At 38.9% G+C, this 12,080-nt stretch overlaps 1 protein-coding gene across 3 annotated transcripts in view; it reads left to right on the top strand.

Annotated features, from left to right (window-relative positions):
• Window positions 1-12,080, top strand: part of Rnf150 (ring finger protein 150) — a 249,574-nt gene that overhangs the window by 149,691 nt on the left and 87,803 nt on the right. For all 3 annotated transcript variants that reach the window (XM_047566617.1, XM_047566616.1, XM_047566618.1), the window contains exons 3-4: window positions 4,967-5,038; window positions 6,447-6,529. In XM_047566617.1, the coding sequence (XP_047422573.1) occupies window positions 4,967-5,038; window positions 6,447-6,529 (155 nt within the window). The remainder of the gene's footprint in view (window positions 1-4,966; window positions 5,039-6,446; window positions 6,530-12,080) is intronic.

The raw sequence follows: 12,080 nt of genomic DNA, 5'->3' as shown, positions 1-12,080 counted from the left end.
GAGAGTAGAAAGCCAGGAGGATAGAGAAAGTGAGTAGGAGAGAGAGAAGCATGAGAAAAGATGGCGGTGAAGCTATCTTTAAGAATTCCGCCAGGCTAACAGGGAACCAATAACGGAGAAGGACACTTGCAAGCTGACTGATGAACCAATAGCTAGCTAGGATGTTCACAGACTGACAAGTGGTTGGGAGGCAGGGAAAATGGCTGCACTGGAAAGAGCAGCTTTGTATTACAAAGACCCTCTGGAATGAGGGCCTTCAACGGAAACAGAGGGACCCTCCTGGGTTTCACACTTGCTTCAGGAGAGGGCTCCATCTTCTATGACTCACCTTGGCGAGAGGAATCTGATTTCTTCTACTCACTTCTGGGAGTAGGAGGGCAGGAGAAGGTCAGAGAGAGACTTCGCCTCTGAGTCTGCTTCAGAGGCCTCCCATTTCCTTTAGTTGAAGGTACTGAGTGTGACATTGGGTGCCATTTTAGGAGTCTCAGAACTGTGTTTTGATATCTTTATGTCCTTATTTTTTAAAAAAAATAGCCTTCACTACATTTCTAACAGAGCAGATGAAGAGGAAATTGATTTATTTTTTAAGTTTCTTAAAAATTTGGAAGATCACCAACTTATGTGTCTTGGGTTGAGCTGGGGTCTATCATTGTTACCATCCTCACTGGTATTTATGGAGGACCTTTTAATATGTGGCTCTGCTGTTGTTTTCCATAAAGCATTTTATCTCCACTGTTGTCAAGACACCAATAACCTTGTAAATATTTTCTTGTGTCTGATTAGAACAATTTGAAATTAAATCTGATTACCAAGATGCCCAACTCCTGACTATCGTTAGTGAAACGTGTGATTTGGATCTGGTTGGGTTGGAGAATATCCATACATCCCCACCCACAACAAAGGGCTGACCCAAACCTTCAGTGGTTCCTGGTCCCCTGAGGTGGTCCCTAACTCTTCCACTCTGCATTTCTAAAGTCACAAAGGAAAGATTCTGTTTGTGATAGACTTCAGGTTCTGATGCCTAGATTCTCTGCTGGAACTCTGTGCAAGACTTACTTTGAGCAAGGCCTGTAGTTTTCTTCCTCCTTTATTCTTGGCATAGTTACAAAAAAAAAAAAAAAATGAAGAGATCAACAATGAAAGCAACAACTGCTTTATTGGAAGGGCTGTTTCATTAAGAATAGTTACTTTGGATTTATTATCTTTTTAATTTGCATTTTGGAAATCCAGTTGGAACACCAGTTTGAAAATTGTTGAAAGTAGGACTTTCCTTTAGTTGTTCAAAACTTTTTTTTAAATGTTAAAAGTGTGACAGTTTTTCCCTACATGTGATTTTAACGCCACTTAAGAAGAATAGGGACATACTGACAATATTTGGCTATATGCAAATGAACGTGGCATTTTTGAAAACTTTATGGGACTTCTCCCTTTATTTTGCTATTCCAAAGCTTACATTAAAAAAATAAATAAACAATCTTACCTGGCTTTGTAATCATGTATTTCTCTGAAGCTGATTTTCCTGTGTACTTCAGGTATCTGGGTATTCTACCTGGAACAGGACAGGCATTCAGAGTCTTCATAAGTCACTGCAAAGTGCTGTCCTTCTCCTCAAAGGAGGCAGATGCGTGCCATCTACCCATGACCTATGGGATGAGGCTTGACTCCAGGAGCTCAAGGGGCATGAAAGGGAAAAGAACACCCTTGTACCATTTTTCACAATGGTTAAAGAAAATACGTCTTCCTGCCTTGGTGAAGCACGTGATCTTTTTCAGGACTCCAAAGAGGAAGACCTTGTAGAAACGTTGAAGAGAACTTCATGATTTTCTCTTTTGCGCTAGTCTCTAAGTTTGTTAACTCTGCTGATTCAGGAAGCCCATCTCCTAAAGGACTTTATCCTTCACTAAGTGCCTTTAACCTTTCTTGACCCCAGTCATGCAAATGCTAGTAATGGAATTCATCTTTCCAATTCCATAACCATTAACTTTCCTGTTAGCCATAAGTCCTGATACATCATCAATTTAGCTTACTCCACATTTCCTGAATGAAATTGCCCCTTTGGGTGGTAGTGGTGATTCCTCCTCCTCTTCCTTTCTCTTAAATTACATGTCCACATTTAAGAAGACATATTTCATTTACTAAAGAATTGTTTTAAATGAAAATTAAATTTTGAAACCATCATTTCTAGTTCACCTGCTTAAAACGTATTTTGGCTTCCATTGAGTATAAATCTATGACCATTGTTTGAAAATACTGTTTTCTGCTTAATTACTCTGCTCATTTTTTGAAAACAAAAACAATTTAAGTAATTGATTTGGGTGTGAACAGTACAGAATACCTATTAAACAGAGATGCAAAAATATTGGAGTTCTTGACTTAAAAACAATCAATAATTTGTGTACTTGGGGTCCAGATTTCTTAATGTAAATGTAGTATTCTTCAGTTTTGTGGCATTTGCTCCCAGGGACTTGGAACCCTTTTTCCATGCTTTTCATCCACAGCCCAGGCTGCAATAGACGGTACCCATTAGTTGAGACAAGCTGGAATTGCTGGGACTAGAAATTCAGCTTTGCTTATATGCTACATAAATCACTATAGTTTATCTGTAAATTTTCCCATTAACTGGCTAAATTTCTCAGGTTCTTTTCTATACTCAAAAAACCCTATTGGCTTAATATTTTATTCATTTATATTTTATGGAATTTCTTCTAGATTGTAAGCGACAGAGGGCACAACTTTCTGCATTATTTTTTCCCACTACTAATTTTCTAAAACCCAAATCTGTGCTTGGCACAGAATAAGAGAGCCAAACTACATGTTAAATAATCAAGTGCCACTGATGAATGAAGCTTTATTCTACAAGCTTGGGATACAGTAGGAAGCAAAAATAAACAGAGCTACCAATGAGAAGCTTACTTGAGGGAAGATCATAAAAGATCACAGAGGTTGATCATAAAAGCATATCAAATATCCAATGTGACCGTGCAGCAAAGCAGAGGTGTGTATAGAGTGTGCAATGAGGGTCTAGATTAGAGGGGTCTTGCTAGGGGATCCCTGAAGCATGACTTAAGACCTAAGGATGACTAGGAAGTCACCAGAGGACATGGAGAAGAAAAGGCCATGTGTTTACTTTCCCCTCAGCTATTTTTCTTCCCTCTCATTCTCCTGTCCCCCATTGGTAATTATCATTCAGACTCTTCCTAAGTTTTCCTGCTACCTTAGTGTGCTAGCTACTCATGGACTTTTGCATGAATCTCACATGTATATTAGTATATTAGCCTCCTTTTAGGAAACAGCCAAAACTTACTCTCTATTAAAAATGCCAGTATTATTTTAGAAATCAAGCATTAAAAAACAAGAGAGAAAACTGAATTAACAAGAACATCACCTTTTCTGCTTATTTACTTTGCTGTGTCCTAGGGAAGTACCTCATGATTAGCAGTTAATAGACTTCAGTTGGTTGGCCAGTAGGTTAGTGCTTGGATGGATGGATGGATGGATGGATGGATGGATGGATGGGTGGATGAGTGGGTGGATGAATGACTGACTAAATTGCTGGCTAGATGTTAGTTGATTGGCTAACTGATTGGATAGTTAGCTGACTAGAGGTCAGATGTTTGTTGACTAACTGGCTGGTTGATTGTATGGTTGTTTGGTGAATAAAGATGAAGGTGTAGATTAGCTGTGACATTAAAGTCAGACTTAATTCTATTCAGTTTCTAACTTTCTCTGTCTCTATGATATTGAACAATATACCTAAGCTCTATAAGTCTTGGTTTTTTATTTAAAAAATGTTCTTTTCTCATAGGATTATAAGAAGAAGACAACATTACTTATAAGTTTTAGCGAAGTACCTAGGATGTACTAAGCATCCACAAATATCTGTTCACTATTCTTGAGAAAGGAAGTGGCCTGGGATGTAGTTCAGTGGCAGAGGGCTCAGCCTGCAGATATAAGGTCCTGGGTTCAGTCCCTGGAACCACAAAAAATAAATAAATAAGAGAAAAAGAAAGAAAGAAGTTTGAGTGTTTTCTCCAAATGGAACAAAAAAGCAAATGAGTAAAAGCAAGGAATGAATCTGTGTTTAAATGATGGCTGTGTTCATTTTAACCCTACGGATATGTTTCACTGCTACAAATACACGTATATTATAAAGCAGAAGTACATATACCCAGGATGGAGGAAAAGCATGCAGAACACTCAACACACTAACTAGCCATTTTCTTCCTGGACAGATTAAAATTGAATTCTCCCCTCCCCCTCTCTTCCTCATTGCCCTCTCGTTACATTATAGCAGGGCTCATTTTTCTCTATGGAAAAAGGGGGCATAATACATTCTTTCTTAACATGGATGGTAGTAGTTTGCCCAGCTCTTTGCTCTGTAATTATTTGCTAACATTTACATTGTTTTTTACATATTTTTAATATGTACATTCACACCCATACATAAGGGAGATGAAATTGACATATGAAAATTTGATGGAATAGGATCGAGCAGATCAAATTTAAACCTAGCTTAGGTTTGCATGAGCAAATCAAAAGGAGTAGCAGACAATAAACCCTGATAGTAAAAAATAGGAGCTGAAGTTTATTCCAAACCCTCTAGGTTGTCTCTGTGTCACAGACTGAGCAGTTTAGGGTGACCAATTAGTGAAGACCTTTTGTCTTATTTTGCTAGTCATCTATACAGATGCAACCTGCACTGAAGTCACTCTAGAGCAGGATCTTCCCATGTCCATTACCATGTGCCCAGCACAAGGCATAACCAGACCTCTCTTCCACAGACCTGGATCTGCACAGCCTCTCTGCACAGGTGCCACTGTGCCATCTCTTCCAGCCATCATTGTTAACATTCATGCCACGTGTGCATGATGTCAGAGATAGCTGCTCTGGTTTATTAAATACCATCAGAAATGAAGTGAAGAATTATACATCTTTGTTACTAACAAACGGTTTTTGGTGTTTTCAGCGCCGACTGGGAGATGCAGCAAAGAAAGCCATCAGCAAGCTCCAGGTCAGGACCATCAAGAAGGGTGACAAGGTAACAGCCTCTTTTCTTTTTGGTGAGAAACCATTCAAAGAGATTGCTCCCCTTTGGTTTTCTGACAGCCAGGGTAGAAGAGATGGGAAAGGGAAATACACGCTTAAAGTTCCTGCAAGCATCTAATACTTGTGCTTTTTTACTAAATACTATTTAAAGCAATTTACAAAATGCATCCAAGAGGACCAAAAAAAAAAAAAATTGGCTATAGAATATAAGAAATGGAAAAGTAAGTGTGCAAGAAAATAGATAAAGCCAGGATGACACTACTGCACAAATGCATTATCTGAAACAGGTAAAAGAAATGGATCCCAAATTTAGGTTGGGGCTTTCCAGTAATCATTACAAAGAAAGAAACAAAATTCAATATTCCAATGACATTTGATTCCAGTGTCCCACAAGATAGAAACAAAACAGTTATCCCAGTATTAGGAAATGAAAAAGTTCCTCCAGTAATCCTTTCAGGGAAGATAGGGCTGTGTGCAGAGCCCTGTCCTACACTCCTGTCTACAGTCTAAACACAGGAAATATATCAGTCACTATGAAATTTATATTCAGGACACCCCAAAGTCATTGCAACAGCCTCCCCCACCATAGAATCATGGAGTAAAGCTAAAAGCAATCATACATCTTAAGAAAGGACAGAAAAGACTCCTGTACACGCCTACGGGCCTTTAAAGGTCCCTTTTATCTCCCAGGAGACATTTAGCGCAATGGATTACAACACAGTTCGTGAGGCTGGGGCTCTTTGGTGCATTGTAAAGGATTCACAATTCCACGTGTGTACCAGCTATTAACTCTAGTCTGAATAATTGAATTTTCTCAATTATATGCTATTACTTTTCAACTTGGAAAATACTGTTGGGATCATTAAGATAAAATTCTTTCACAAGTGTTACTAAATTTGAAATCCATTTTGATCATTACTTTTCCCCTTTAATCAAAGAATAATAAAAGCACAAGGACAATGACATAGTAATAAATCACAAGGTATTAAAATAAATTTGTATACTTGAAAAAATTAATGCCACTCGTCTGTGTTTCTGTTTATTTTATAGATTAGGTTACAGAGGAATAGGTGGATTAAATGTCATTCAGATAGCTCTCCATAAATACTATTTCTTATCCTCAAGATTCTGATGTCACCTCTGGTTGTAATCGGTAGCATTCGTAGTAGTACATGAGGACATGTTTTCCTCACAAAAGCACTTGCAGTGGAATTTAGAAATACAAAGTGGAGCTTGGAAAGAATGCCAACTAAGCCAATAGGCAGTGAATTATTGATGAAGAAACTGGCAAAAGGCTTTTGAAAGCCTTGCTCCAGGCAAGCTCTCCTTTGGTGTTTTGGGATATTTACTCAAGAACTGAAGCTAGGAAGGTAGACTCATCTGTGCTGCTTCTGTTTCAGGAAACAGAGCCGGATTTTGACAACTGTGCAGTTTGTATCGAAGGATACAAGCCCAACGACATGGTCAGGATCCTGCCCTGCCGGTGAGTGACTGGGCTACCTGCCCTTGGATGGTGTGTGGAGAGTCCCTGCCGGCCTCCCTGGCTCAGACCCGCTGGCCTCGCCAGGCAATGTCAGCGGGCCTCCGTGCTGCCAGGTGGACGTGTCAAGCATGTCTTCTTTTCTGGTAACCTTAGTTCTTGAAAAGGCTTTGGCTCGCCAGGGATGGTGGCACACGCCTGTCATCCCAGCAGCTCGGGAGGCTGAAGCAGGAGGATCGTGAGTCAAAGCCAGCCTCAGAAACTTAGTGAGGCCCTAAGCAACTCAGAGAGACCCTGTCTCTAAATAAAATATTAAAAAAAAAAAAGACTGGGTATGTGACTCAGTGGGTGAGCCCCCCCTGGGTTCAATCCTCATTAGCAAAAAAAAAAAAAAGGCTTTGACTCATGGAATTAGATGTATTTTTCTGATCCCCTTTGCATCAAAGGAAGGATAGTGCTATGATCTGGACCCTTTGGATACAGAATCTGCTGATGTGGATCCAGGTATGAGTTTTCCGGAAAAAGAAGCTCTGCATTGCTCAGAATCAGCTCTGCTATTTTAGCTAAAATAATTAATTCTTGAAGTTATTTTGTGGAAGATCATAAAAGCTCAGCACTCAGAATATACTCAGGAGTAAGTGGGAAGCCAAAGGCAGATTCCATTTCCCTTAATTTTTTTACTAACAGAAAGTGAACATGACAATCATATTCTCCCCAAATTTTGGGATTTAGAGGAAGAAGCGGGCAGGTAGAGATGGAAAAACTCCCCAGACGATCCTCACGTAACCCTCTTCTCTCTGCCTAATTGAAATTCACTGTGAAGGTGTCGGGATTCTTTTTAGATTGTTAAAAATCCAATAAATTTAAATACTTTAATTAAATCAAGAATTTTAAAGTTTCAGAAAAGCCATCCTCCTTAATTGAAAATCCTCTTTAGTGTTTTTGCATCCATGCAAGTGTCCTAAAAATAAAAATGAACTTCTGCTTTGATAAGAAGTTCTTCACCTAAAAAAAAATGACTTTAATTCTTAGTGAGTTAAAAAGTAAATAACACACCACCAAGGTATTTAACAGTCCACTGGTTATTAAAACAATGCATGTTTTAAGGACTATTTATTAGAAATACAAATAAAATAAAATGTGCCTTTAGAGGATTGGTCAAATAATCTTGAAATAACAAAAGGACTGGATCTGCAAACCGATGCAGAAACTCCCAAGGAGAATGGATCTTTTTTAAAATGTTCTCAGGCAAACCGATCCTTAGGAAAATGGAGGTTAAGAAAATCCATCCCGAGTCCCTGGATGGCCATCTGCCTCTGGGACAAAATCATAAAAAGGGACACGTGGAGGCTCGGTAGCTGCTTTGTCTGAGGACACTCCATGTAATTCTTTCTACACGTTACACCTCGTGTCACTGGATGACTTCCAGGAACACTGGCAAAGAATGGCAGTAAACTACGGAAGACCTCTCAGGGTGGCTGACGGCTTTCATCTCTGAGGCATTTGATTTGCAAAGCCTCAGGGTTATAAGTAAGTCAAGTGCTTGCCTCGACCTTCCTTCTAAGAGATTGCTGAGAGCCCTAGGAGGGTAATAGCCAAAGCCAGTTAAAGTTAAATAGCTGCTTTTTCCTGAGACTCCCAAGAACTTTACAAATGTAATTAAGAAAATCTGTGTTAAAAATTGTGTTTATATATACATTGCATAGCTTTAGCTCTGCAGTCATACAGTATAAAATAATGTGTTCATTTAAAGCTGTCATGCATGAATTTCATGTTACTCCATGCCATTGCTGGAGGCTCCATAATAGCCAAGACAGAGTTGTACCACAATTTAATTTACCATACCCTGTTTGGGAACATTAGACCAGTTTCAGTTTCTTATTTAATGACAAATTACATTTCTTTAATGGTATTTAGATTTTTTTGTATTATTCCAGACCTCCTTTTAGAGTGTAATTATTTTGGAAATATTCATCAAGAAAAAGTAGCATTTAATATTTACCACAAAGAAAAAGATCTTCAGGAACTTTCATTTTCTTCCACTGGTGCTCACCCTAGGCCAGTTCAGTTTAGCTTTAGGCTCCTCCTTTCTAGATGGTTCTTTGATTCTCAGCTGAGTCCTTAATTCTGTTTGCTTCAAGTTCCTTAGCATCCATCTCTTTTACTTATTTCCTTATTGTGCATTCTGCCTTAAATAACAAAGTACACCAAACATTACTGAACACAGGTTATAGTTAATTACTGTTGGAGCTTCACTAACCACACATATGTATTCTTTGAATAGTTCATATATTTTTTTCCATGCCGATTTTCAAATCAAAATGTTTTTATGCCTGTTGCTGGTTTCTGCCAGATGGTTTGCACTAATGGATGTTATCAAACAAATGTGGAGACATTTGCTTTTTGCTAGATAATTTCCTCTGGGGTATTATTAAACCTTTGCTCCCGTGAACATTGTAGACTCCCTTTCCTCCTATTTCCAAGCTGACTCATCCACAGCATTCTTTGCATCTCCTTGGAGTTAAAACTATTTCAAAAAATGTCCCAGTGTATCCAGTCCCTTCGCTCATACTTTGTAGCCTCAACCCCTGACATTAGGATGGTTTTCCAAATCACCCAGGTATATGCTTATACCACAGCATTTTCCAACTCATTCTCTTATCTCTTTTGGAGACCCCTGCACAAATGATAAATTAGTCAATGCGTTCCTCCTGCAACCTTGGTGATTATTGAAGTTACGTCATGCACATGCGCACCATGGCTCCCTCCCCTGGTTCTTCCATCTTCCAGTTCTTCTCTAGCATGTGAATAGGAGGCTTGGTGTGAGCTGGACATGCATGCACTATGTAAGGAACAGACCGTCAGTGGCACACAGAGCACGTTGCATCGCACGGATCAAACTTTCATGGTTTGGATTCGATCCTAACACAACACTAAGGCATTTTCCAAGAAACTTTGGTTTGCTCCATCATGCATATGCCAACACATACATTTTGCTAGATTTTAAGGGTAGACTTTTTTTGTGATGGGTTAATATCTGCGGTTATGTTCTTAGCAGCCAAAGATATTTTTTTGAAGCTTTGCGTCTTCTCTTGTCTGGAGAACAAGTTGGGCTCTCTGATCCTTCCATGGCCTTTTTATCTTATGGTATCCCTACTGTTCTTCAATAATTATTCATTTCTATTTACTCAATTTCAAACACACAGTGTCTCAAAAAGAATGTGAATTACTTGGGCAGACCAAAAGTTCATGTTTGCATTAAAAAAAAAACAATATTTCTGACTCTTCGGGACACGTCTGCAAAATTTTTTCCAGTCTCTAATTTATCACTATAACATTTGTGCAAATATTAGTTTCTACTACATTCTTTTCCTTTGATCTGGCATAGTCTCCTCCACAATTGAAGAAATATTTCAAAACTGCCTAGTAATAAGCAGATCTGTGTGATAAACTTTTTAGTAACTAAATGCTTTCTTTGGAATGACAAATATTTTATAGCAACTGTATGTCGGGAGTAGTGGGAAGTACCAGAAATGGAAAGATAAATGATGTGGTTCATTCCCTAAAGAAAATAGTCTAATGGGAAATAATTTCAATAAGTAATCAGGATACAGAGTGATATGTGCAACTATAATAACAAAGTTTATAAGAAAAATTAGTGGAGATAACACCAGGCACAAGAAAGTTAGGAAAGACCCCATGGTATAAGTAATATCTTCATATACTCCAGTAATGATTTCCTTTGTCCTTTACGTCCTCATTACAGAAAATTTGCAAAATGGATAAAATATTTGAATATCTGCCTAACTCCCTCATGTTGGTAACTACTGCTAACATTTTTGTAGATCTCCTTCCTTTTATTTCTTATGCCTATTTGTGCAAGGTGGAGATATTATTGTCAACATCATTTAATATCCTGTTCTTTTTCCTTATCATTGTGAGAATTCACTAGAAATAGTCCTAGATTATCTGGGCCCTGTTTTGACCTTCCTTTCACCTCTGAGGCTGGAGCCAGAACCTGATCAAGCTCTTACCTGCGTAGACCAACCAAACACCCTGGAATGTCGGTGCTACTGTGGAAACTTTCTTGAAAAGTCTTTTCATGGCCCAGTCAGACTTTTCCACTGAGGGAAAACAGGAACATGTCCTGGCCTCCTTGAGATTACTTAATATTAATAACCCACTGATGAACTGTTCACAGTCCACCATCCCACCTCACCATGGAAGACAGAAAACAGGAGTTTCTCGTTGATGCTATCATTTGCTGATGTGTCCGAGAGAGGCAGCGTGTCTTGCTGGCTTGTTATCAACAGAGTTGAATGACAAGTAAAATCCTCTAGAACTGAAGTCACTGTCTTGTGCAGGTGGTCCCCAGTCCTCACCTGGTTCACAACCGATGTCCTGTAGCTACTTCTTTGTAAATAGTGCTTCCTGGCTGGTACTTCAAGTTGCAGCATTGCCAATGCACAGAATTTAAAGAGGTCTTGAGAGCAGGGCACATGGAGGTGGTTGAATAAAGTAAGGAACTGATAACACCTACCCTGAAATCCTTCTAGTCGGAAAGTGCACTCCTGCTGTTTAACACCCAAACACGGAAGCTGATGTCTAACAGCGTGTAAATGACGGCCTTGGCCATGCCTGCTCTGAAGGCTGAGTCAGCAGCTCTGCAGGCCCTGGGTGTGTTGGGCTCCTTGCTCTTCACAACGGGATCAGAGATGCGCCTGAGCAAGATCATCTGTTAGAATACATAATTCTGGAGTGGATTTCTGGGCTTGGAAAATAAACATACCAAATTTTACCTTTTTGACCATTTCAAGTTTGTAATTCAACGACATGAAGTATTGTTTCACATTGCTGTGACCCATCTCCACAGCCAACTCCAGAACATTGTCATCTTCCCGAATGGAAACCGGGAACCCACTAAACAATAACTCTTCATTTCCCCAGTCTGAATTTTGTGTGCACATGCATGTGTTTTGTTTTTAATTTCAGTCTGAATTTTACTCACCAGAAAATGGAACTGATATTTGGATTTAGGACCCAATTGAAGTTGGCTGACTAAAAATGAAATGAGTTTTTACATACCCCAAATCCAACAAAGAATAATAATTTTATATCTATTATTATTATTATTCTATTACTGCAATACCAAGAGTTTGAGGCTACGATCACTTTTCTCATTATCACTTGTACTATTGCATTACATCATTACTAACATCATTACCACCATCACATCTGTCTTGGCCTCCTGCAGTCACCTGTCTCTGATCTCCCTGCTTGTGTCGGAGATCTATTTTTAATTGTCAAATTAAAATCTAGATTAGCTAGACCTCAGGTATTTTTTTCAGCAAGTGTATCAAAAATGAGACTAGAAAAAAATTTTTATTTAGGAAGATTAATTGAAATGTAATTCAGTCCTTCTGTTTTTCTAAAATGTACTTCTATAAATTCATAAAAACCTAACAACTAGCCCTGTTGTATTAGCTCCCCAGAAGAGAATTAAGCTGCTCCATGCGATCTCTGTGGAAACAGTCTCAGGGCACTTACTGTTGGG

This window comes from Sciurus carolinensis, chromosome 10 (genome assembly GCF_902686445.1).
Source record: "Sciurus carolinensis chromosome 10, mSciCar1.2, whole genome shotgun sequence".
NCBI classification, from domain to species: Eukaryota; Metazoa; Chordata; class Mammalia; order Rodentia; family Sciuridae; genus Sciurus; species Sciurus carolinensis.
Note: the sequence above shows the minus strand (reverse complement) of the source record. Positions and strands in the feature narration are given on the sequence as shown.